The 25032-nt window shown below is 42.6% G+C and overlaps 1 protein-coding gene across 8 annotated transcripts in view; it reads left to right on the top strand.

The window, feature by feature from the left end:
• The window catches only part of celf6 (CUGBP Elav-like family member 6), a 204569-nt gene that overhangs the window by 155499 nt on the left and 24038 nt on the right, over positions 1-25032 (top strand). For 3 of the 8 annotated variants that reach the window (XM_054772025.1, XM_054772017.1, XM_054772018.1), the window contains 5 exons: positions 13658-13831; positions 16073-16220; positions 21626-21775; positions 22789-22851; positions 23258-23338. In XM_054772025.1, coding sequence (XP_054628000.1) covers positions 13658-13831; positions 16073-16220; positions 21626-21775; positions 22789-22851; positions 23258-23338 — 616 coding nt within the window. The remainder of the gene's footprint in view (positions 1-13657; positions 13832-16072; positions 16221-21625; positions 21776-22788; positions 22852-23257; positions 23339-25032) is intronic. The other 5 variants (XM_054772024.1, XM_054772020.1, XM_054772023.1 and 2 more) reach the window with 5 other exon arrangements.

Genomic DNA, 25032 nt, shown 5'->3' with positions numbered 1-25032 from the left:
ATGCTCCAAAAAAGGCTTTATCAACACCGCAGGGACAATTCTAGTGGTCCTCAATCAGCAGTACATCTACACCTTAAAGCAACCAATCACTCTTTTGAGGACAGCGAGGTAAAGATTTTGGCCAAAGAAAACAGAGTAAAGGAGGAGGGGGTTGGCACACCAATTCCGCCCACTCTTACTGTATTTAAGGCCTAGGCTACCAGCACTTGTTAGTTCGCTGATGAAGCTCTTCAGATGAGGAGCGAAACGTTCGACACTTTCTTCACAGAAGTACAGATGACGTCTCAAGAAGCCTTTCCCCCTTGGTTACAGGAAGTGCAATGTGGTTTTCGTCCCGGTCGCTGAACACTGGACCAGCTCTACACCCTTGCAAGGGTGCTGGAGGGTACATGGGAGTTTTCACAACCGGTCTACATATGCTTTGTCGACTTGGAAAAGACATTCGACCGTGTCCGTCGCTGTGCCCTATGGGGGGGTGCTCCGGGAGAACAACATTGGTGGCGCGCTACTAGGTGCCATTCGGTCCTTGTACAACCGCAGCAGGAGCCTGGTTCGCATTGCCAGCAGTAAGTCGAGCCTGTTTCCAGTGAACGTTTGTCACCGATTCTGTTCATAATTTTCATGGACAGAATTTCTAGGCGCAGCCAAGTCAGAGAGGTTCCAGTTTGGGGGCCTCATGGAAATATGCTTATTTTTGTGAAAAAATGTTGCCCAGTTGTGATAAAACCACAACAAACTCTTCGATGGACACCATTGTTTGAAAGCAAGCACTGTCACAATGCTCATCTTGCTGAAACTCCTCGAATTACTGAATGCTGACGGCTTCTCTTATTTTTGGCTTGACACACATGTATACGTTTGATATGTAATGTCACAGGGCTAAAGACAAATACATCCAATCAGTGTAGAAAATATATCAAAAGCAAATACTGTGTTCCAGTCGCAGGGGTGTTGACTGATACACACTGTGACTGTCATCGACTTAAACTACACAAACAATCCCAAGTCTCAGCCTTTTTTCCACTGTTATCAGTCACAAAACATTCCCACAGTCAGCATCAGCCTCCTTACAGTGCAAGGCTGCATTGCTCTTTTTTCTCATTTCGTTGCACTATCCGTCTCTTTCTCCTACTATTCAAAAGTACCTCCTCAGCAAACATATCGTGTTTCCATTCTGAGCCTACAGAAGATACGATACGATGGCCGTGCATGCAGCACACATCCTTGGAGGTGTCCTCGGGAGACGTGCTGCAAATGTCTGTATTAGGATGTTGTTTACGCGCAACAGTTCAAATAGCGGTCAAAGAACGACGGAGAGGCTAATGTGATGCGGTTCTTATGTAATTCATGCAAATGACTGGCTGAGACTGTCAATTTACAGGATTTTTTTTTTTTTAAAGCAAATACAAAATAATCTCTTGAAATGACAAATCTTTCAAGTTGTGACCTCATTAAAAAAAAGATGGACCAAAAACATTTTCTAAAAATAGAAAAAAAAAAAAAAACATTTCAAAAGGTTCACTTATTTTTACATTTTTGTGGGGAAAAAATCATTTGAAATGACAGCAAAATGCATATCTTCTATGTTTATGAAGTATGAATGTGTTGTTTGTGTGTATTTTCCATTATAGGTATTACTATCATCATTAAAAAAAAAAATAAATTAAAAAAACACACACAGTCCAACTCAAAAAATGATGCTCAACCTTTTCATAGGAATTCCTACAAAATTGTAATGAGTGCTTGTTTATCTGAAAACAAAAACAGGATGATGTACAGTATGGTAGTAGTTCATGTGGGTGGGAAGAGAAAGAGAAAACATTGTGAGACAGTATGGTCAAGTATTCGCTTATTACAAAAATATTGAGAGAGTGTTTTCCACAGCAGGCAAAGAGGCCTCTGTCATAAGTTAAATGGCTCTCTTAACCTCCCCCTGAAAATGTAAATTAGTGTGAAATTAGGGGCTTTACATTGGAGAGCCATTTTGGAGAACAGCTACGCAGGTTGTGTTCAAGTACGTATAAAAGTGTTGATGAGACTGTCATATATCCTCAAATAGTGGTCTTCACTTTAATAGGTGTGTTATCCATTTAAAAAGTACAAAATAAATGCCTTAACTCAAATAGACAGCTCCGTGTTCCCCAAAGGAAATAAGCAACACTAGTGAGCGTAAATTAAGCACAAAATAGCCAGAAGATCCAGCAATATGTCACCTTTGCTTTTTCCACAGAACTCAGCAAAGGTCAAACTGTGTAGGATTTCATACAGTGATTTTTCATGGCATGGCGACTGGCATACTTGTCGGATCGCGACAATCGCTTTCAAAAAACAGTGGTGGACAGAAGTGAGTGTCGAGTGCGAAACTTCACACCCTCTCCTGTCATCCAGGCGTTTATCATTTACACAGGAATGGGTCCCAGCTGTTGATACTACCCTTGAAGGCGGAATATAAGTGGGACGACTTGGATAACACCATTTTGTGTCTGTGACCCTGGAAAAAAACAATAAATCCCGGCTTGAACCTGCTTTTCAGAACACGAGAACTGGGTTGAAAAATAGCATATCCATTTATTGTCTTAACATTACACAAACAACATACATACCAGTATTTTCTCACAGCCGTGCAGCAAGTGCACACTTGAAAAGAAGGCTGTTGGATGGGACAGAAACTAAAGTACAACTAGATGAAGCAATTTTAGTAGAAATTGTGTGTGAATGCTGAAGCATAACTGAAATGTAGACTGAATGTTGAAATATCCTAGAAATGTGTTGAAATCCATTCACTGACCGAGGATCGAACCAGCAACCGTCAGGTCGGGAGACGACCACTCTACGACCTGAGCCATGTCACTGTGCGCAGAATAGGCAGAACAACACACATAATACAGACCAACGTTGGAATTGTCCATTCATTTTCAATGAAAAATATCGTACAGAAAATATTGTATCATGGAAAAGGTAGGAATTTTTAGCCAAGTCCTGAGAGATAGCTTACATGTCCCATATGAGCTGAAAATGTTGATGTTGGAATGGTTTGAAGCATTTGAGAAATGTGGGACTAACGTTCTTGGGATTTTTTTTTTTGTGGTGGGTTGAAAAAACGGTGCGTCCACACTGTGCTGGATGAATAAATAGTTGCATCCAGACGGGAACGGATAAAACAATGTAATACACAAGGCTCACCTGCGTGTGGCGCTGTGAACAGATACGCACCGAACCACATAACACACCAAACCACAGAATAAGAAAGAATGGATGTGCGTAAGTCATCTTTAGTGTTCCAAAACTCATCTAGACGTTCGATACATTTTGGGAGAATAAGACAAGAAAATACCAGGAGAATGTCGACTGTGATGAGTCTTGACACTCGAAAAATTTAGATATTATGTTGGCTTTTGACGGGTTATGACAGGGTTTTTTTTGTTTTGTTTTTGTCATTGTAGCAGATTTGCTAGTCCATACGGAAACGACGAGCCAGCATTTTCAGATTTTCCCACTTGGGAAGCCATTTTCAAAAAATGCGGTTTCAGGTCACCCAGAATGCCGTTCCCGGGTGGATGAGAGGCCGAAACGATAAAATACTTTGCTGTTTTGACCTGACAACGTTTCCGTGTGGACAGCCCCTAAAAACGGTTGAATTTCAAATGTTACAAAGTAAAAACACACGCTCGTTGAAATGTATAAATAAGATTACAGCGGAATCGAGGATTGAACCAGCGAACCATCAGGTTGGGAAACAACAACTCTACCTCCTGAGCCATGTTACCAGAATAAACAGAATATTACAGTACTGTAAAATGTAAAATGTAAATGTAAAAATGAAAAACGCCAAATAACTTGTCCAATCATTTTCAATGGGAAATATGACATTACAGTAAATGTGCAAATTTTTTGATACACCAGACAGACAAGGTGTCCTAAATAAGGTGAACATTTCGACGTTGGGTTAGTTTGAATCGAGAAATTGAGAAATGTGGGAGGAGTTACAGTAGCTGACAAAAATGAGGTGGAATAAGAAGAAATAAGTAACAAAAGTAACAAAACCGTCGACTAGTCAGAACAGAAATGAGTTTAGCTCCACCAATAAGCAAGCGTGTGTAAAAAATCAAAGGCCTCATAAGGACGATGAGTAGATGATTGAGATGCTCAAAGAAGGGAGGACAAACCCTTGGGACTAATCCATTACTTGTTAAAAAGAAAAAAAAATCAATTAAGAGAGGAGCACGATAGTATGGATGATAGATACAGTGGCGTCATTGACTGCTTAATAGTTTGCAATATAACACAGGAAAAGGTAAAAGGCGCAGCATCGATGGGGAAATTGCTTGCAAAAGGACCATCACGGCTGAATTATGGGTCCAGTTTAGCGCCTGTCAGGGAGCGCATATTAAATATTTAAAACACATATCAAGGGAGGTTTCAATGCGGTGACTAGACGGGGAGGGGGGGTTAACAAGTACGTCAATAATGTTGACAAGCACTCTGCGGAGTTAAGATTGATCTCCAAAACAAGGTCAGCTTAATAAGGCGCCTGCCGTAACTGCTTTTTGATATTTTAGGCTCCTTATTATGAGGCTATTAGTCCATCATAATATTGTAGGACATGTGCCATTTATCAGCCTACCTGCAAAGATTTGACATCATTATTGCTCCACAGCAAGGGCACACACACATAAGGTTGTCTTTGTGGAGTTTAGCAGCAAGTAAAGTAGGACCAGTGAAGAAGTGGTGGAGAGGGTGTGTAGTCTAATATACAGCAGCTCTGCATGCTGTTTATTTGGGAACTTGAAAATGGGGCCACAAAAACCGGAAGCTCTCTGCAGTTAATTATGAATCGGATATGCCTCTGACTTGCACGAACAAGGCCGTGTAAGTACTGCAGGACACACACACACACACACACACACACACACACACACATACATACACAATCTCTGGCAGACACACTCACTCTTCACACACTTCACTGATGTGCCGCGATAAATATTTACGGATGCTTCCTGGCAGCCATGAAACCAGATGTGATTTACACTTCTTTTTGATGCAGCCCCATTTTTTTGCATTACACTGAAGTACAGCGAGGGAGGGGAAATATGTTGGTTTAACTTTGTGCACAGTGTTGTGCAGCGCTGCACAGATCAAACTTTTAAGTCTCTTATCAATAAAATAGTTGAAAAAAATACTGTCAATAATTCTAATGTATATAAAGAGAATATACCAGTTGTATTTCTATATCTTTGTTTGGTAGTTTGCAGCCCGGTTTCCCCGTGATCTTCTTCACAGTGCCACAGCGCATGTTTTTATTTGCATTTCCCTCAACGAACCACAGTTCCCCAGTGGCAGCAGCACTCATGCCGACCGAGACCGTGGCACTCCCACCACCACCACGCTGGACTGCAGGCACACGTTTTCTGAGCCTGAGATCTTGGGAGGGAAAAGTAGATTTGATCTAGATGATTTGTGCTGATTCAAAAACAAATAAAGACATGCAAATGATGAAAAAGTTTTTTTTTGGGCCATTTCCAATCAAGTGATTGTCAAATTGACATTTAGCATGCTTTTATACAGAGTATCTCACAGTGTCGCCGTTACAGTACGTTTTAGATACATGTTTCTCTCAATGAACCACAGCTCCACAGTGCCAACAGCACTCATGCTACCACCACCATGATTGACAGCAGGCAAGACACAATTAAATGTGTACTCACTTCTGCTGTTTTGAGTCATTTTCAGTAAATAGTAAATCTATACTGCTATAAAAGCAGTACACAGACGGCAGCATATACAGTACTGAATGCTGCTTTTCTATAGTATTGCCCCTTGAGAAGGTACAGTATACTGTAATACAAATGTTTGCTGAAATGTGAGGCGTGTACTCATCTTTGTGAGCTACTGCTGTTCATTAATGAAGACTCTGCTGGGATAGACACAAGCCATTCTGTGACCCTGCATAGGCCAAACAGCATGAATAACTGAATGCGTAAACAACTTTGGTCCAACTCTGTCGATCATCTAGAGTCTTGGCAATGGTTGCGTTCTATTGGGCCATTGAGCCGCCTGAGCTCTGCTGCAGAGGAACCAAACAGACCTTGGGCTGATGAACAGCATCTATCAAAAAGTTCACTAATACTCTATATTAACTAAACATCCCACTCTATCCATGCACCTGCTATCCTATCCCCCAAATCCAAATTCCTCTCAGCTTAATATGCAAGGTGGCCATTAGTAACCAACTGTAGGGTGGATGTGGTTAATTTGGATAATATCGCTGCCACATGCTGTCAACAACTAACTAACAGAAGACTGGATTGGGGGTGCTGCTGCCAGCTGTGAGGTCTGCAAGAACCTTGAACAAAGAGTCACCCCCCCCCCCACCAATGTTCTCCCCGTCGCATCTGTGTTACCTGGCACACACATACAAAATATAAATAAAGCCGACACCAAAGCACAATGGCCCAAAATAAGCAGGGAACATGCCGATAGATCAGGTCACAGCTTTCACTGATGTTTACCTCAAAGTGCAGATAGCTCCTGAAATTAACTCAAAAGGCGATCATGTTGAGTCCCGCTCAAGTGACGTATGTAGCAGAACTTCAAGCAGCAGCGCCAAGGCTAGGTAGGCAGGCAGGCGGCGGCGAGCAAATTGCAGAAGTTGTCATGTTGGCTGTCACGGCGCGGCTGACAGGAGCCCCCGTGGAGCTCAGCGGCGTTGGCAGCGACAAGAGCGTACAGGTGTGTGTAATAGTCTACTTCTGGATTAATGAGAGATAAGACCAAGCCAGAGAGCATTGTCATGGCATGGTGTAGTTCATCAAACGCCACGCGGAGGTGTTTGCGGTATCTCGGCAGGGGGTGTACAAGCTGACATACATACTACAAGGGGATTTGGGGATTTTGGCAGAACCAATGACTATTTATGGACTAATATAGCTAGCACAGATGAAAATACCAAACAGGAAACACAGGGTTTACGTCAAAGAGCAACAATATGTTGAAGGGGACATAGGAATACATAAACATATAAATGCATACACATTACTCAATGATCAAAAACTATAGCACATTTAAAACTCCCTCTAAGCAGTCCTGTTAAGAGGAGCCGGTGTAGAGGGCACTGTCCCGTGTCAGCCATTGATCACCCCAACCTTCTTTCTATGTCAGTAGACGTACTGTATGGTCCCTTTAAGGGGCAAGAGAATGAATTAGGGAGCAATATGCAGCCCAAATCCCATTTCTACCCTGGCGATAAAGAAGGAGATCAGCCCTGAAGCCAAGAGAGATGCCGCTACCTCTGCCCTCCGGACTCCCAAATGCCCCGTCCCAATTGTATACATCTTGGTCAATGGAAGAAAACATCGCATGAGAGCATGTTTGTAACCTTTTTCAACCCATATGGCAGCTGGAAACTATCTATATGTTATCTATCTATACTGTATGTTTGACACATGTGTCAATAGAGGGCCGAAACAATGCAGGTTTTCTCTCCAACTAGTTTCTCCAGCAGGTGATTTAATTGATGAGCTCCTTCCCTCAAATTGAAGGCGCTGTTGATCATTAAAATCACCTGCTTTAGTGGCCGGCTGGAAAGAAAACCTGCACGAGTTTGACACCACTGCTATAAAAGATGGGAAAGACCAAGACAACCACAACTGCACGAGTAGGAAACCTGATGTCGGGAGGCCATATGGTTATGACTATGTTCTTTAACAAGCAAACGACCAATATCATATGAGCAAAAGCATAACTGAAAAATATGGTCCATATGACAGAAGTTTAATAACGAGCGTTATTGCCCTGCACGTAAACCTGGACATTGACTAACGCAACACAATCGCCCTACAACACTGTAACTCAAATAGTAAGTATACACTTCCAAAGACTATGTAAAGCAGTAAATAAAGCTTGTTCAGGCGTCATACATGTTGCTTGCTGTCTCTAATGTATCATGTATATAACTTCTACTACAACAGAGGCCATGCTTCCCATGAGTACAAACTATAATTCCCCCATTACTACATCAGCAACCCTCATATGTATGTATCTGACACATGCTCCGGACCTGCAGAGATCCTTACAAGGATGTTCTTTGAAATGATATTGTTGTAATTGTTACATTGGTGATTTAATCCTGGATACTGGAAAGAATAAGGACACAAAAACCTGAAAACCTTTTGAGTGGCTCTGATATGAACTGTAATTGCGTCCTGTAAAATGATTTGCAATGGAAGTCATTATTGATGTGCTGTTTGCAAAATACACACACACACACACAGATAATATTGACCAAGTGCAGGACCTTTGGACCTTTGGAAATCCAATAACAATTGTTATCTTTTGTGTCCGCCGCCATCACATGCGTTCGTTACTGTAACATGCTAAGCGCCTTCAACAGGTCCAAATTACTCCTTGTGAATAAGTTCATTCTGTATTGATATCTAAAAATCATGTAGTGTCCAATCATCACAATTGGTATCGCTGACCTGAATGTTTTGTGAGTGCAAGGTTTTATTTTGCCACATATCATTGTACAGTTACCTTTTTGTATGACGTGGCAGTGATTGAACACAGCAAAAAATAAGCAGATTTTGAGTGCACCTCAACGTTAAATTTTGACTCCCTTGTCAGGTTTTTAGTCAGCAGGTTTGGAGAAGGTGTCATATTGTAATGGAAATCACACGCAAATGACCCATCTTGTCATTTTGTCAAAAACTCTGCATGACAGTTCTCCTCTTCTTCTGTGGTTCTGGGCTTTATTGGGATTTGCCTGGCAGCTGCATCCGTCTTTGGGGGGCTACAGAAAGGCCAAACCGAGACAGCGACACGCACTGCTAATGAGCGACAACCTTCCCGAGTGGCTTAGCAGCCGTGCAGCACAAAGGCCCACTGGGGAGTGGGAGGGGGGGGTTCATCCATTTACCAAACAACTTGCTATCATACATTCAATTAATTCATTACACTTTCTCCATTAAGGCTCAGAGAGTTTAAATGTGTCAACAAATACTTTCAAACTTTCACTTATCCTTTAAAAGTATTTTTCTCCACAGGGAGATAAACTTTGTTATTATTGCTAATTAGAGTGCTTATTTTCCCTCCTGAGAGGTTCCTGCTATAATATTACATAAAGTTGTTCAAGATGCTGGAAAAATGCATGTCTGTTTACCTGTTTACACATTTTTACACACAATTGAGTCGCAGGTCTGCAGTGATAAAGCTTAATGCCATTCCACCGGCGTAGTTGAGTTCTAATCCCTCAATTACCGCTGTGTATTGTTCCATTGCCATGTTTCCCTGGCCTATATACAATCCAATATGGGAGATTTTCACAAGTCAAGTGTGTTGTTTAAGAAATTAGATTACTTTTTGAACCCGTGGCAAATTCCTTCGTTGTACCTGTCAAAAGTGACGGCTCCCCGTTGGCCCTTATCAAATTCCACAAATTTATTTTCTCTCCAGGTATGAGGGCTCGTGCTGCTGCAGGTTATTATTCTGTTTGTTTGTCAGCTTGGGATTTTCTGCATTCAGTGAGAGCAGAGGCGCATTTCTTTCTTTTTTTTCCTCCCTTGTCGTCGGCCGCCACCTATTCCTTCATTTCCGGGACACATCTCGCTCGTCCATTTTTTTTGTTAATGGAAACTGTCTATCCATGAGATGGATCGCGCTTGAGCCCGGCATACAGTCAGAATTCTCACAATCAAGAGTGAAATTTGGGCTGGACAGAACTACACAGTAGAGGCAGCCTCGGGCTTGGACTGTTCCAATTGTCACAACTCATTCATCGCGAGGTGAGCCTAAAGATGAGCGAGATGAGCTAAATGCCAGCCGCTGCTGACTGCGGGCTGGGGCTTTATTGGCGGCGACGCAGACGGACAAATGTTTGCTCATTAAATCCGATTGCATGGCGCTTTTGAATGACCACCAAAGTTGAAAAAGAAAAAAAGCCATAAAGAGGCAAGGAATCAAATTAGAATGGGGGGGGACAGTGCCGTGTCAGGGTATTGATTTAACTCATTGAAATGGCAGAACCACACAGGTTTCTTCAGCCCTGAGGTGCAGGGTTGGTTACATTAGACAGGATCGCATGGGCAACGGAATGTCCCCTGGAGGTCTTTCTGACACTTCCCTGTGTGCCACAGCCTCGTGCCTGTGAATATTCTCATTCATTCAGGTCATTGTATTCTCAGGGCATTGAATCCGAGAAGACATCTCTCAACCGAGCAGGCATCATCTGTTCATACTCAATGACTACATAGGACAACTCTTGTCTGACTGTCCTATCTAGCAGGCTTCATCAGTTCATACTCAATGACTACATAGGATAACTCTTGTCTGACTGTCCTATCTAGCAGGCTTCATCAATTCATACTCAATGACTACATAGGATAACTCTTGTCTGGCTGTCCTACCTAGTCATTGAGCATGAACTAATTAATCCTGCTAGATAGAACAGCCAGACAAGAGTTGTCTTATATAATGACTGGATAGGACAGTCAGACAAGAATTGTCATATCAGAGCCACTCAAAAGGTTTTCAGGTTTTTGTGTCCTTATTCTTTCCAGTATCCAGGATTAAATCACCAATGTAACAATTACAACAATATCATTTCAATTTCACCTACGATGAGAAATTTCAAAGAACATCTGACTAGATAGGACAGTCAGACAAGAGTTGTCCTATCTAGTCATTGAGTATGAACTGATGAAGCCTGCTAGATAGGACAGTCTGACAAGAGTTGTCCTATGTAGTCATTGAGTATGAACTGATGAAGCTTGCTCAGAATTATCAGGGTATTGAAACAATCGCAATGGACTGTTCTGGTTGTCTTAGAAAACTTTTTGCCTCTCGTCTGAGCAGGCAAAGTTCATACTAAATGACCACATAGGACAACTCTTGTCTCACTGTCCTATCTAGTCATTGAGCATGAACTGATGAAGCCTGCTCAGACGAGAGGCGAAACGTCTTCTAAGACAACCTGAACAGTCCATTGAGATCGATTCAATAAAACTCTCTTGAATCTTGAATCTTGAATCTTGAATCTTCAATACCCTGATAATTCCACAGCCTCGTCTTGTTGTACAATTGCCAGCTGGCACTAAGGTCTGTTTTGTTATGCAGTATCTCAAACATATACTGTGCATTACAGTAGTGTACAGCTTGTAATGCAATATAAATTTAATACATATTAAAAACACAAGTGAGCACCAAGACAATCAAGCATTGTGTTCTGGGGCTGTATGCGTGCTGCTGTCACTGGGGTAGCTGTGGTTCATTGAGAGGTAACGTGTTAGATAATGAGGTGTGTCCCGATATAACTTTTGCACTTCTGATACCAATATTGCACCCTTAAGTATTGGCCGATACTGATATCGATCCAATCTAATATCAACACAAATCATAAATACTTTTATTACTAATTTGTAGTGTGGAATGTTATAAAAGGCTTGATAAAGTGGCATTGCTCAAACAAGTTTGTTTCTTCATCTTCGTGGTTTTGCGAAAATCCCTGTGCCGTTTTCGGTGATTCTGCTTCACATGTGCAATAAGGCTGGTGCATGACAAGTTTTGCACTCAACTGCAACGTCTTTTTCGGACTTTAATGAAAAATACTGCCACCCAGCCGACATCACTCCTATTCTTGCTACTTTGTTAGCACATTAGCACATGCTGCTGTTGTGATCACGTGAGCTCTAGCCGGGTGTTGCTGGATAGAAGTGCTGGAGCGGAGCCTGGAATGGACTGCTCGCATATGTTGGAGAGTTTAGATGCAGGCAGAAATAATCAAGTACTTTTTTGAGGATATTGGACCAATATCCGAGATGAATATCGGATGGGGACACCTAATTTCTATAGTATTGTTTCTTGAAGATATACGAATGGTTGCTGAAAAGTAAGGGCTGTATTTACTGTTTTGAAATACCATAAGTATGTCTGAAATACAGTAAAAATAGTGGCAAAGCTGTGTTATAGACTGGTTGCTTTTGAGTCTTCCTTGCTCCTTTGCTTTTCCGCTGGGATGAAACCAGTTCTCATACTCAATTTCAGCTCATTCACACACGACAAACTGCAACACTGGTCACTTTGTACCCCCTCGTACTTCACCAAGAAACAACGGAAAGCCAAATCAAGGCCTCAATATGCTCTTGCTAATAATATCCAGGCTGCCTCCTTTGGCGTCCTGTGTCCTCCAGTCTCCAGCATACATTGCTTTTAATTAAACAGAAGCCAGGTCTTGGTGCTCTGTCACACAGAGAGACAACCTCCTCCGCCCTCTCGCCTGACGCCTGGATGTCACACGAGGAACCGACTCTAATCTCTGTCTCTCAAATGACTTAATTGGATGCAAACTCGGAGAGTGCGGACATCAATACGGAACTGTATCTGCCATAAGGAGAAGCCATTAGTCGATACTTTGCCCTTCATACGCCGAATGGTCAGATTTAATTACCCGCGAGCTTCACCTCAGGGGCGACTGGAACTCCTATGGGATCTGGTTAGGATCACAATTCCGTCCTCGAGTTTGAAAGTTGGCAAAAGAGCACATCAATCACTGTCTTCTATTTAATGCTGACAGCTGAATGACTGCGCTCACGACAGGTCCATATTCAGTTCCACTGGTTTATTTGATAGATGTCAAAACTTTGGAAGTTATATCATAGTCTCAATTGGACTTATATCAAATAATGTATCTTATTTTTCTGGTTCAGGGTTTCTTCCTTACATTTTTTCTTTGCCTCCGTCACCAAGGTACTTGCTCATTAGGGCTTCAGTTGGTTTTCTTTGACTGTATAAGGAGTGTGGTTCTAGACATGCTCTTTGTGTATAGTTGTGTTTTACAAAGACCACAGAACAGGTAACGTAACTCCCGGCAATGAAAATAAATACGTTTTTAATATGTTTTTATACATTTTTTTTGTGATGATCAATGGATGTGCTCGAAAACTGTGATGGGTCTTGCTTCTCTTTAGCCTTTCTTCCTGGTTCTTTGGACAGCGTTGCTATTGGACAAGTAGTCCATGATCACACAATTTAAAAGGTTTTCAAAATGTATTAAAAAATAATAGCAATATATTTGGTTACAGCGCTGGACTCTACATCGACCAGGAAGGTAAACAGTCTATATCGCAGTTGCTGCACTCCTCTAAAAAGTGAAAGTTAAGCTTGTGTAGAAGTGACAGTTAGGTGCGTGTGAGTGAGAACGATGCATTGTGTGTCTGCCTCTTCCAGTATTTTTTCCATCAGTCATATGGAACTGTTGCACAAGTCTGATGGTGCTATGTGAGTGTGTGTCAAGAAGGCCTTGTATGAGAAGCTATTAGACTGTACTTAAAAGTTTAATACAAATATCCTACAGTATGTAGAGGTAATGATCACTTTTGGAAGGAAGAACTTGCCATACACTAGGAATAAGAGTAGTAAGAAATAATAAACTATATAAATGACACAAATTCTACTCAAATTCTGACACAAATTTTACTCCATCTTTGTCAGACTCAAACTGAAGCACTTTTCAAGCATTTTCAATGCAAAAACAATGTGATTTCTGCACTTTACAACTGTGGAAAAGGATATATTTACATGAATCTACACAGAATTTTGCTTTACAAAAACTGTGGTACCACTATAATATCTAACTGTCATCTAATATGTTGCCTACCTATAGGGGGCCTCGTCCAGCCTGGTGGTCAAATTCGCAGACACGGACAAGGAGAGGACCCTGCGCAGGATGCACCAGATGGCGGGTCAGCTCGGCATCTTCAGTCCCATGACCATCCAGTTTGGGGCCTATGGCGCCTACTCTCATGCTGTAAGTCTCAGCCCGGCGGGGGAGGAGACGGTGAGCTTGAAAAAAAGAAAACAAATAATGCATTTGTCATTTTCAGGTTTGACCTGACTTGTTTGTCACCAGAAATGTGTTGTATAAGACTCTCACTGGACACAACATTTGGTACACCTGGACCTAATGAGATCCAGTACAACAACTGTATGACTCATTTGGTTATGAACATGACTGCATGTAGCTTGCAATGGGGTAAAACTGCACTGCATCATACTAAGAGCATTTTTTTAATGACATAGCTGAATAAGGTAACCAGGAAATTACATTATATGTGCTGCAGAGCCATTAAATAAAAGGCAATTTAATTATTTTAAAATGTGAACTGGTTGTGTAATAAATTGTTCGAACATGAAATAAATAAATCTGTCATGAAATAACAAGGCATTAAAAATACAATAAAAAAATACAAGTATTTGAAAATCATATTCCATAGTTAAATCTATATAAATATATGTGCAATTTAATACATTAATTTTGCCCATGCTTATATTTTAAATATTACTTTAAATGTTTCTTTCATCTTCTTATTTAGACAGCAAACTAGCTGTGTCTAAATCAACAGCGCCTCTGCTGGTTGCAGTGAAGTAGTGCACTCCATTTTGCCTCAGCTGCTTCAAGACACAACTAACGAACAATAAATTCCACCAAATTCTTAATGACCAAATCATCGATTATGCTTCCCGTGCCTATTTTGGTTTAGTGCAGCTTGAGTATTATATTGTGCAGGTGTACCTAATGTTTTGGCAGGTGAGTGCATACAGTATGTAACAAGACATTTTAGATGATGCTACACTGTTTTTGATTGTTTATACATGGTGTTGTTTATACATGATGTTTTGAATCAATATACAATATGTACATTACAGCGGGATTTCCCAAGCTTTTACTGATAAATTGTGTGTCTGCTTGACGATCAATAAAATAGCTTTTATTGTGAAATTGGTGCTAAAACTTACCCCACAAGTAGATGTAATGGTACATGTATTCATAATCAGATTTTTGAGTATGGATCATTCGCTACAGTCCAGAGATGTACAGAGTTTCTACACGGTACACATTAAGTGAGGGACAGGAGGTGTAACCGCCCATAGTCATGTGTCTACTGCGTAAACAAATACAGTGCAGCCCAGCCTTTGGGTAGCATGAATCATGGCTAGCGATTGTACAAAGGAGAAGTCAGAGCTCTCAAAGTTTCCTGTTTGGGAACACTTGGCCTTCTCGGTGAAATATGCAAACGGAAAAAGACAAGTGGATACGATGAAGGTAATGACATTTCCGCAAAGTAGGGTTTTTATTTATAAATCACATATTTCTGTGGTTAGAGCGTAGAAAATGTTTACAACCTTCTAAATGTGTTTTTTACGTGATTAGAGTCATGTCGACATGAAATAACACCCCTATAGCCACCTTTACATTTGTATTACCCAATATAGTCGACATTATAAGAGAAAATAAGACATATTAGACATAATATAGACTCTCACGTTAGCTTTAGGAGAGTTTCTTGCCGTACTCAACCCTCAGAACAGCAATGACGTACTAATTCATATAGTTAACTGTGATAGAGTGAATTCGAAGCACAAAGTGGCAAGGGATTACTGTGTATAGTCAAGCGTGATTATGATGTACCGTTACACAGCTGTCTAATTTTGGGTCCCGATCCTCAGTTTGGGAACACAGTTCAGTCTTACACAGTTGTAACCACTGTAACCCCCTGTTGTCTCTTCAACATTTCACAAATTTCCCTTGACACTTCAGACTCAAAAAGAGCATGTCGGTGTAAACCTACACCGCCCAGCCCCACCAACACCACCATTTCATATTCACACATGAAAGTCACAGCCCGAGTTAGAAGTCTGTGAGATTTTGCACTCACAAGGTAGCTAACAACTCAACCTGACAGGTGAGAATCGCCCACTCACCCACTCACTATCTTTCTCCACTCACTCCCAGCATTGCATGCACAGTGCACAGACAGTAGATGCATGCATTGATGGTGTGGCGGTACAATGATGGTACACGAGGCCAGCGTTAGGGTAGCTGGGAAATGATGCTGCGGGGGCAACAACAACACGCTCGCCTTGGTCCAAGAAAGAACAAGGCGCGGGCCAAGTAAACAGAGATGTGAGAGTAAACACGTTCTGCTCCCGCGGCTATTTCACCCTCCTCTCCGTCTCTGTCTTCGTCCTTCCTCCCCTCGCCATCCTCTCCCGTCCCCGCTGATCTTTAATCCTACAGCAGATGATGCAACAGCAAGCAGCCCTGATGGCAGCAACACAAGGGTCCTACCTGAACCCCATGGCGGCCATCGCTGCCGCGCAAATGCAGCAAATGGCAGCTTTCAATGTCAACGGCCTGGTGGCCACTCCCATGACACCATCCTCAGGTACGGGCACCTCATCACCAATGTCCTGCAACACCTTTTCAGGGTTTTGAATGTCTTCCGAGGATAAATCCAACACATTTACACAAAAAATGTTGTAACCTTAAATTTCTGCTTGGACGTTAGGGGAATTTAAGACATTGACCCAAAAATAAGACGGTATTTCTTTGCCCTATAAAAAAAAGACTGGTAGGGCTAGATGATAGAGGCTTACACATGCAAACCAACTGGTGACACAAAACATTTCCACAAATGCGAGTCACAGCTTTTCTTCCTGTCACACACACACACACACACACACACACACACACACACACACACACACGAGTGGCTTGGGTAGAAGTGTCTTAGCAAACAACACATTTTAAAATAATGGTGATCAATCAAGCAGAGTCATCACACAGTCAAAACATGATTTTTAAAAAATCCACTGTCTTTGATTTAGTCAGGGAATACAAGGCAAGTTTATTTATAGAGCACAAATCGTGCACAAGATAATTCAAAGTACCTTACGAAGGGTAAAATCACTTAAAAAAAACAAAATTATAAAATATTTTTTTAAAATTCCATAAAATTCTTCCATTAAACACAAAAATGAATTTAAAGTTAAGAGTGCAGATAAAATACTTTCAGTTGTCATATGAAGCGTTTACAGCCTGGATTTGAACATTGCCGGAGTTGAGGATAGTCACACATCTTCTGGAAGACTGTTCAAGATTTTGGCAGCATAAGACTGAAACACAGCCTCAGTGTTTAGTCCTGACTGTGGGCACCACCACCTGAGCTACTCATAGCCCAAGATACTGTGGTTCATGTGGCTCTACCATGTCAGAGATGTACTTTGGCACAAGACCATGAAAAGACTACACAAGCAGAGCTGTTTTTAAGTCCATTCTCTGGGTGACAGCAAGTCGGTGCAGAGACCTGACTACTGGACTAGTATGGTCATATTTCCTGGCTCTAGTCAGGACTCGAGCAGCAACATTGTGGATGTACTGAGGTACAGCTCGTTTAGAGAGCCCGGTGAGGAGGACGTTACAACAGTTTAGCCTGCTGGAGACAAAGGCATGGATTAGTCTCTCTAAATCTGGCTTAGACACTATTCCCTTGATTTTGGTAATGTTTTTTTAGATGGTAAAAAGTTTCTGATGTTGTTGATTTAATGTGGCTGTTGAAGTTCAGATCCGAGTCCATCATCACCCCTGGATTTGTAACCTGATGAGGTTTTAGAGAAAGAGTCTCAAGGTGACTAATAACACTTTCTCTGTGTTACTGGGGGCCACAGACGATTTCAGTTTTGTCTGCATTAAGCTGGAGAAAACTGTTTTGCATCCACACACAGATCGAGTCAGCACAGTAGTAGATACAGTAACTGGCATAAGGTCGCTGTTTGAAGAAAGCCTGTAAGTCCACTTTATAAAAAAAAAAAAAAAATCAACTTTTTAGTGCTTATATTGAAAGTTTAATGAACATTTCAGAAACAATTTTTGATTCAGCAACTCAGCAGTATTGAACAAAAGGTTTTCACTTCTCTTCACGCTAATGCTTGCTAGCTCAGCAGACATATAACAGGTTCTCAATAAACTCCAGCAGAGTTCAATTTCAGAAGCTTTTACTTTGAAGCACTGTAAAACATACAGACATAAAGCTTGTCAATTGTGACTTCCATAATATACAAAAAAAGTATCTGTGAAATTTAACATAAACGCCAACACGTCAGTTAATGAGGTTTGCGCATTTGGAAGTGAGACCTGAAAGCAGTTTTGGACGGCTCTGCACGTTGTGTTTTACAGAGTTTTTGAGGGTTTTTTTAAAACACCGAGTTCCATTGATATCAACGCAACCTGGACTTTCCTTATATGGGCATGCCCAGCACCCCCGCTCTGCTTCGCTCTGTTCACGGTGTTAGCAGTCAAGCAATGGCTCACAGGAAATGTTTGTTCAGATGAGCCTAAAGAGGCAAGCGTCAGGCAGAAGTAGTTGGAGTTGCTGATTGCCGGCCAGCAAGAGAAAAATCTCATCTGCCAACGGGACTTCACACGGGACTGTTTTGTGAGAATGGGCCAACACAAAGCTGTTGAACTGTTGCTGAAGTTAACGTTAACGTTAACTTGGTTGTGGCGACGAGTCAGAAGAGCAAGTTGTAAGTAACAACTTATCAGTGTCCTAACTGTGTTTATTTTCAAGATTCAAGATTCAAGAGTTTTATTGTCATGTGCATAGTAAAACAGGCAGTTATACTATGCAATGAAAATCTTATTCTGTTCATTCTCCCAAGAAAAGAAAGAAAACACAAGAAAGAATAAGAATAAGAACATAAGAAACATAAACATATATACCAATAAATTAAGCAGCAACAAAAAGAAGAGACATTAATACAAATAAATATACAAATAAATAAGTAATAAATAAATAAAGTGCTATGAGTGTGTGTTGCGTGCGGCGTGTGTGAGTGCTTCGTTGAGAAGCCTGATGGCCTGTGGGTAAAAGCTGTTTGCCAGCCTTGTGGTCCTGGACTTCAAACTCCTGTAGCGTCTGCCTGACGGTAGGAGTGTGAATAATGAGTGTTGTGGATGTGTGCTGTCCTTGATGAGGTTGTGTGTTCTGCGTAGGACTCTAGATGTATAAATGTCTTGCAGTGAGGGGAGGGCTGCCCCAACAATGTTCTGTGAGGTCTTGATCACCCGCTGGAGTGCCTTCCTATCACGTGTTGTACAGTTACCGTACCAAACAGTGATGGAGGCGGTAAGGACACTTTCGATAGTGCATCTACAGAAGCAACTAAGGATTGTGGTGGACATGCCAAATTTCCTCAGTCTTCTCAGGAAGTACAGTCTCCTTTGGGACTTCTTCAGAATTTGTTGGGTGTTGTGAGACCAGGTGAGGTCCTCGCTGATGTGTGTGCCAAGGAACTTGAAGGTTTTCACCCTCTCCACCTCAGTCTCATCAATAAACAGGGGTCTATGCGGCTCCTTTTCCCTTGTTCTTGGGTCGATGATCATCTCTTTAGTCTTATCTGTATTGAGAAGGAGATTGTTATCACGACACCAAGCTATGAGGTCCGCCACCTCTCTTCTGTATGATGTTTCCACCACCGGTGATCAGTCCGATGACTGTAATGTCATCCGCAAATTTAATGATGCTGGTGTTGTTCTGGGAGGCCACGCAATCGTAGGTGAAGAGCGTGTAAGTAATTTTGTGTAAGTAATCGGACAAAAGGGGTCCGGCAGCTGTCCGGAAGTCCTAAGGATCGCTTGGGAGTGTGACCAATCACAGCGGAGTGCGCTCGGCGGGAGGTGTACCTGGAGGAGGGCCGCGGGTGGAGTAAATTACACAGACCGTTTGGGCGGGAGGCAGGAAACACTGCAGGAAGAGGTGCAGAATCTGGAAGATCTAGAAAGCTTTCTGTGCGGGTTATCAGTCCAGAGCTCAATACAAAAGGCCCGGAAATTAGTATAATAGGTCTCCTTTAAACAACTGATTTATAGTAAGCATAAAATACGGTCAAACTCGAAGGCTCAGCAAGAGTCAGGACCGGACAGGCCCATTCAACATCTTAATGGCAGTAGACTAATAACACACACACTTGTGGTCTTCTTCACTCCAGAGCGCCACCTATAGGAGTGTTAATAGACGACATCCCGCTGTTTAAAAAAAATCCCCTCCAGAATAAAAGTGCAAGATTAAAACCCGCAACCAACCAGTTGAGAATCACTGCAATAACGGTTCAAACAGAAAGCAGATCAGAGTAGCTCCTCGTCCAAACATAATTCATCTAAAATGTGAACACTTTACAAATATTGGAAACCGAATATATAAAAAAAGAAGGAAAACTATTTGCAAGCATTTCCAGCACACATAGGGGCACTCATTTTTACTGCAAGCAGCTGTAACAAATTCATCCAAGGCCTTTCTCCATACGCCCTTGTTACATTTTTTAAGGCTGGGGGCATTCTGGGGGCTCAGTGAAGCCGACCAAGCCTTGCACTGAAGGAGGCCTGACGTGAGGACATGTACAGCATTCCCTCACATTCAATGGCAGCCGCATTACCTCTCCCTCTCATTATCTCTCACCGCCTTGCTGTCAGTCGCTCGCTCCACGCCTCTGTGACAGTGTCATCTGGGAATGCCGTCAATCCTGATGACTTTGGATGCCGAGTCCTTGGCTTAGCAAATATAAGAGCAAAAAGATTTGCGCTTGATAATCCCGGACCTGGGTCTGATTTACCTTCTCGGCCGTTGTCACGAGCAGCTTTGACGGCTCGACACTAAGTAGGCAGGCCGCCTGAAAGGCAGGGTCATCGCTAATGCATTAAATAAAGTGGCTCCACACCGTACGAAGCATTTGTAATCCATAAGGCCTACATATATCAGGTAGCGCCTATGAAACGTAATCCCAGATGCCTTAAACGTCCTTTCCCTTGGATTACAAAAATAACAAAAATCCATCAGCACAAAAGGCCGCTGACAAGGTGACACCGTGAAGCAGAGTAGTGAAGATACAGCATCCTAAATCCAAACCATGTTCGGCAGTCTCCTCATATTTAAGTCTTACATTTGGGTCAATGGATGATTACCATTTTCAAATATGCACCAACATTCTTCCATTTCCTTAAATGATGCTAATCCTCGTTTTATATGATCTGATTGGGATTTGGACTGTTAGTGGTGGGACATTTTGATGGGATTAATTGTGCATAATTGTACATTACATTGTCCACTTTATGACAATTTTGACTCTAGAATAACTGAGTTTCCCTGCATGTACCGCTACGTGTGTCGCTCAACACTGTTTCACTGTAGAGTAATCCCTCGTTTATCGCAGTTAAATGGTTCCAGACCCAACCGCGATAAGTGAATTTCCGCAAAGTGGCATTCCTTCTTTATAAATGGAATATTTTGTAGAAATGGCATAGGAAACCTGTTTGCGATCTTCTTAAATGTGGTTTTTAACATTATTAGAGCCCTCAAGACATGAAATAAGACATGTATTACCCAATATGTAATCAGAGAAAATAAGCCATCTAAGCCCCTCGTGCTCGTGCGTGTTGCAGCAAATGTCTTACCTAGAGGAGCTGAGTGACAGACGGACAGGAAGTGACATCGGGGGTTCAGAGTTGAGTTTCAGCTTTGTGTGGGAACAGCCGCAACAGTATCCCATGTTATTATCATTATGCTATTATTATTATGCTTGTTGTGGGATCATTTATACGTTCAATAAAAGCCTGTTGTTCTAGCGATCAAGTTTTGTTTTCTTAACCGTGAAACAGCATGATTGATGAATTAATACATGTTTGCAGTAATGTGATAGAGTGAATCCGCAATGTGGTGAGGGGTGACTGTATACACACTGATGGTGATCCAGTTTATACAGTTGTTGTAATTTTGTCTCCTTTTCGTATTTGCAGGCACCAGCACACCCCCGGGCATCTCTGCAACAGCTGTCCCCAGCATAGCCACCCCCATCGGAGTCAACGGATTCAGCGCCCTGGCCCCCCAAAGCAACGGGCAACCCACATCAGAGCCCATCTACACCAACGGCATTCACCCGTACCCAGGTGAGTTTGCAGCAACGATTTGTTGTCTTTATAACAATGACAACATCACTTGATTAACGACTTGTCTCCGGTGACAAGTTGAGTTGTGTCACATGCTTCGTTTTAAAAGTTGACAGGAGGTCTTTTTTTCCCCCCACTTTACCCTCCAGTGACATGTCTTTTTGATTTGAAGCGTTTTAAGCTTCAGGGGCCAGTCAGCTGAGTCTTTGGCAGATTTCTGAGCGACCGACCCCACTATGATGATGAATCCATCATTTCATCCTTCAATCCATTCTGGTTAATTTGACATGTGTCAGCCTGTCCTCGGCTCCTTGATGCTGTCTGGGAATGATTCCTGGAGAAGTGACAGGACTCCCACTCCCCTGCGTGTGCATTATGCAAAGACAGCGTCCATTGTAATCAACTACAAAGTGGTTTGTTTGGCACCTTATTAATATTTGATGCAAACATCTGGGTCGAACAGGCAATTTTGAAGAACTGAGGGAGATGGCAACCCAAATATCCGCCAACTCTCGGTACGATCTTGCACCCCCTGATGGGTCCCAGCAGTCAATTTTGCCAGATTTCCACAAAGTGCTGCCATTCACTTTCAGCTCGCCATGGGTAAAGTTTGGAACGGGAACCGCTTTGCATGTCGGCATTAGGTTTGTAGGCGGTTTGGCAATATTTGCGACAGTGACATAGAATCAGTGTGCAACACGACATTGCAATAAATAGTCGAGCTTATTCTGTCCAGTGCGGAAGGCTGAAAACTGCTGAGTTGGAAATGTTCATAGGAAAACCAGATAAAAGTCGGTCATGTAAACACGCTCAACAGACTGCAACGTGTCTAGCTCCACCCTTTAGGTAGTGGTTCCATATGGCACCATGGTAGGGTACTCATCAGTTTTATCTTGGTACTCTTCACAGTCTGAACCACACAGAACCATCTGTACTGCCGAGTGGAAACAGATCCTCTCTTGACCACTTTCCACACCCTCTTTGTTTCCCACCTGCCCCTGCCTCTCTTGCAGCACAGAGTCCGACGGTGACCGACCCTCTCCAGCAGGCTTACGCCGGCGTCCAACACTACGCAGGTGATCCGTCTGTCCGCCATCTTCATCTCGTCACTCACTCACTCCATCTGTGCCTCTCTCTCTCTCTCTCTCTCTCTCTCTCTCTGTGTGTGTTTGTCACACTATGACAAGTAAAGATAGCTGTAATTACCACCAGGATTAGGCTGCTTTACATTAGGATTTCCAAAGGATTTTTGACTTGATTGTACACCATCACACAGAAAAAAGTGTTGTCATTCCAAAAATACACAAAGAGCTGACGATCTGACTTGTCATAGCCAACATGAGAAATGACTTCCTCATCGCTGTCTCATTAACATACTACGTCTTTCCTCACACTTATTTTGTTGCATCAAGTGTAAAAAAATGCACATGCGAGCAATTCCCCCGCTTGTTCTTGCTTTATCTATCCCCGCTTTCGCAACAGCAGCCTACCCCGCCGCCTATGCGCCGATCAGCCAAGCGTTCCCACAGCAACCGACCATCATCCCCCAGCAACAGAGGGAAGGTAAGAGCGAGCGAGCCACCCAAGATAAAAAAGGTGATAATTGCCGTGTTCTATTCTCATGTTGCTGTGCTGTTTTGAATTAGCAACGGAAGGGAAGGGGAAAGAGGGGGAAAAAAGGCTCCGCATTTAAAGAACATTAACGTCGAAACGAAAAGTTACTCTGTCATTATTCAAAAAGCGCACTAATTCAAACTCGCACTGCTTAATCAGTCCATTACAATGTGTTTAAGTGGTTATAAATATTCATCAGATTAATTATCGGCACGCATAATCATTTAGCGCCATTCCTAGAGTAAGAGTGCTCACTCAAGCGGGCCCTGGCATCACATGTAATAAAGCAAAAGAAAAAAAAAAAGGATGTACGCTGACGTTAAATTACTCTTTTTGACATTGTTTCTCACGTCTCAATTATTCATCTGTATGATTGTATGTAGGAGATAGTTTAGAGCTACATGAGTATTATATACTGCTCAAAAAAATTAGAGGAACACTTGGAAAACACATCAGATCTAAACTGGGGAAAAATGATCTTGAATATCTTTCCTGATAATAAGTGGGTGATGTATTAGTAACAAAATGATGCCACATCATTTGATAGAAATGAAAATGATCACCCTATAGAGGGGGGAAATCAAAGACACCCCAAAAATGAAAGTGAAAAAATGATGCAGCACACTGGTCCATTTGGCTAAAATGTCATTGTAGCAACTCAAAATGATTCTCAGTAGTTTGTGTGGCCCCCACGTGCTTGTACGCATGCCTGGCATGCTCCTAATGAGACTACGGATGCTGTCCTGGGGGATCTCCTCCCAGATCTGGACCAGGGCATCACAACGGTACCTGGACGCATGGAGGAGATTCCAGGAGACAGGTAGTTACTCCAGGAGAGCTGGACAGGGCCATAGAAGGCCCTTCAACCCTCAGCAGGATCGGTATCTGCTCCTTTGTGCAAGGAGGAACAGGATGAACACTGCCAGAGCCCTACAAAATGACCTCCAGCAGGCCACTGGTGTGAATATTTTTTTGACCAAACAATCAGAAACAGGCTCCATGAGGGTGGCCTGAGGGCCCGACGTCCTGTAGTGGGCCCTGTGCTCACTGCCCAGCACCGTAGAGCTCGACTGGCATTTGCCATAGACCACCAGAATTGGCAACTACACCACTGGTGCCCTGTGCTCTTCACTGATGAGAGCAAGTTCAACCTGAGCACATGCGACAGACGTGAAAGGGTCTGGAGATGCCGTGGAGAACGTTATGCTGCCTGCAACATCATTCAGCATGACCGGTTTGGTGGTGGGTCAGTGATGGTCTGGGGAGGCATATCCCTGGAAGGACGCACAGACCTCTACAGGTTAGATAACGGCACCCTGACTACTATTAGGTATCGGGATGAAATCCTTGGACCCATTGTCAGAACCTAGGCTGGTGCAGTGGGACCTGGGTTCCTCCTGGTCCACGACAATGCCCGACCTCATGTGGCTAGTGTACACAGGTAGTTCCTGGAGGATGAAGGAATTGATACCATTGACTGGCCCCCACGTTCACCTGACCTAAACCCAATAGAACACCTCTGGGACATTATGTTTAGGTCCATCCGGCGCCGCCAGGTTGCTCCTCAGACTGTCCAGGAGCTCATTGATGCCCTGGTCCAGATCTGGGAGGAGATCCCCCAGGACACCATCCGTAGTCTCATT

The sequence above is a fragment of the Dunckerocampus dactyliophorus genome, chromosome 3 (genome assembly GCF_027744805.1).
Source record: "Dunckerocampus dactyliophorus isolate RoL2022-P2 chromosome 3, RoL_Ddac_1.1, whole genome shotgun sequence".
In the NCBI taxonomy this organism is placed as follows: domain Eukaryota; kingdom Metazoa; phylum Chordata; class Actinopteri; order Syngnathiformes; family Syngnathidae; genus Dunckerocampus; species Dunckerocampus dactyliophorus.
This window is presented reverse-complemented; position numbering and strand designations above follow the sequence as displayed.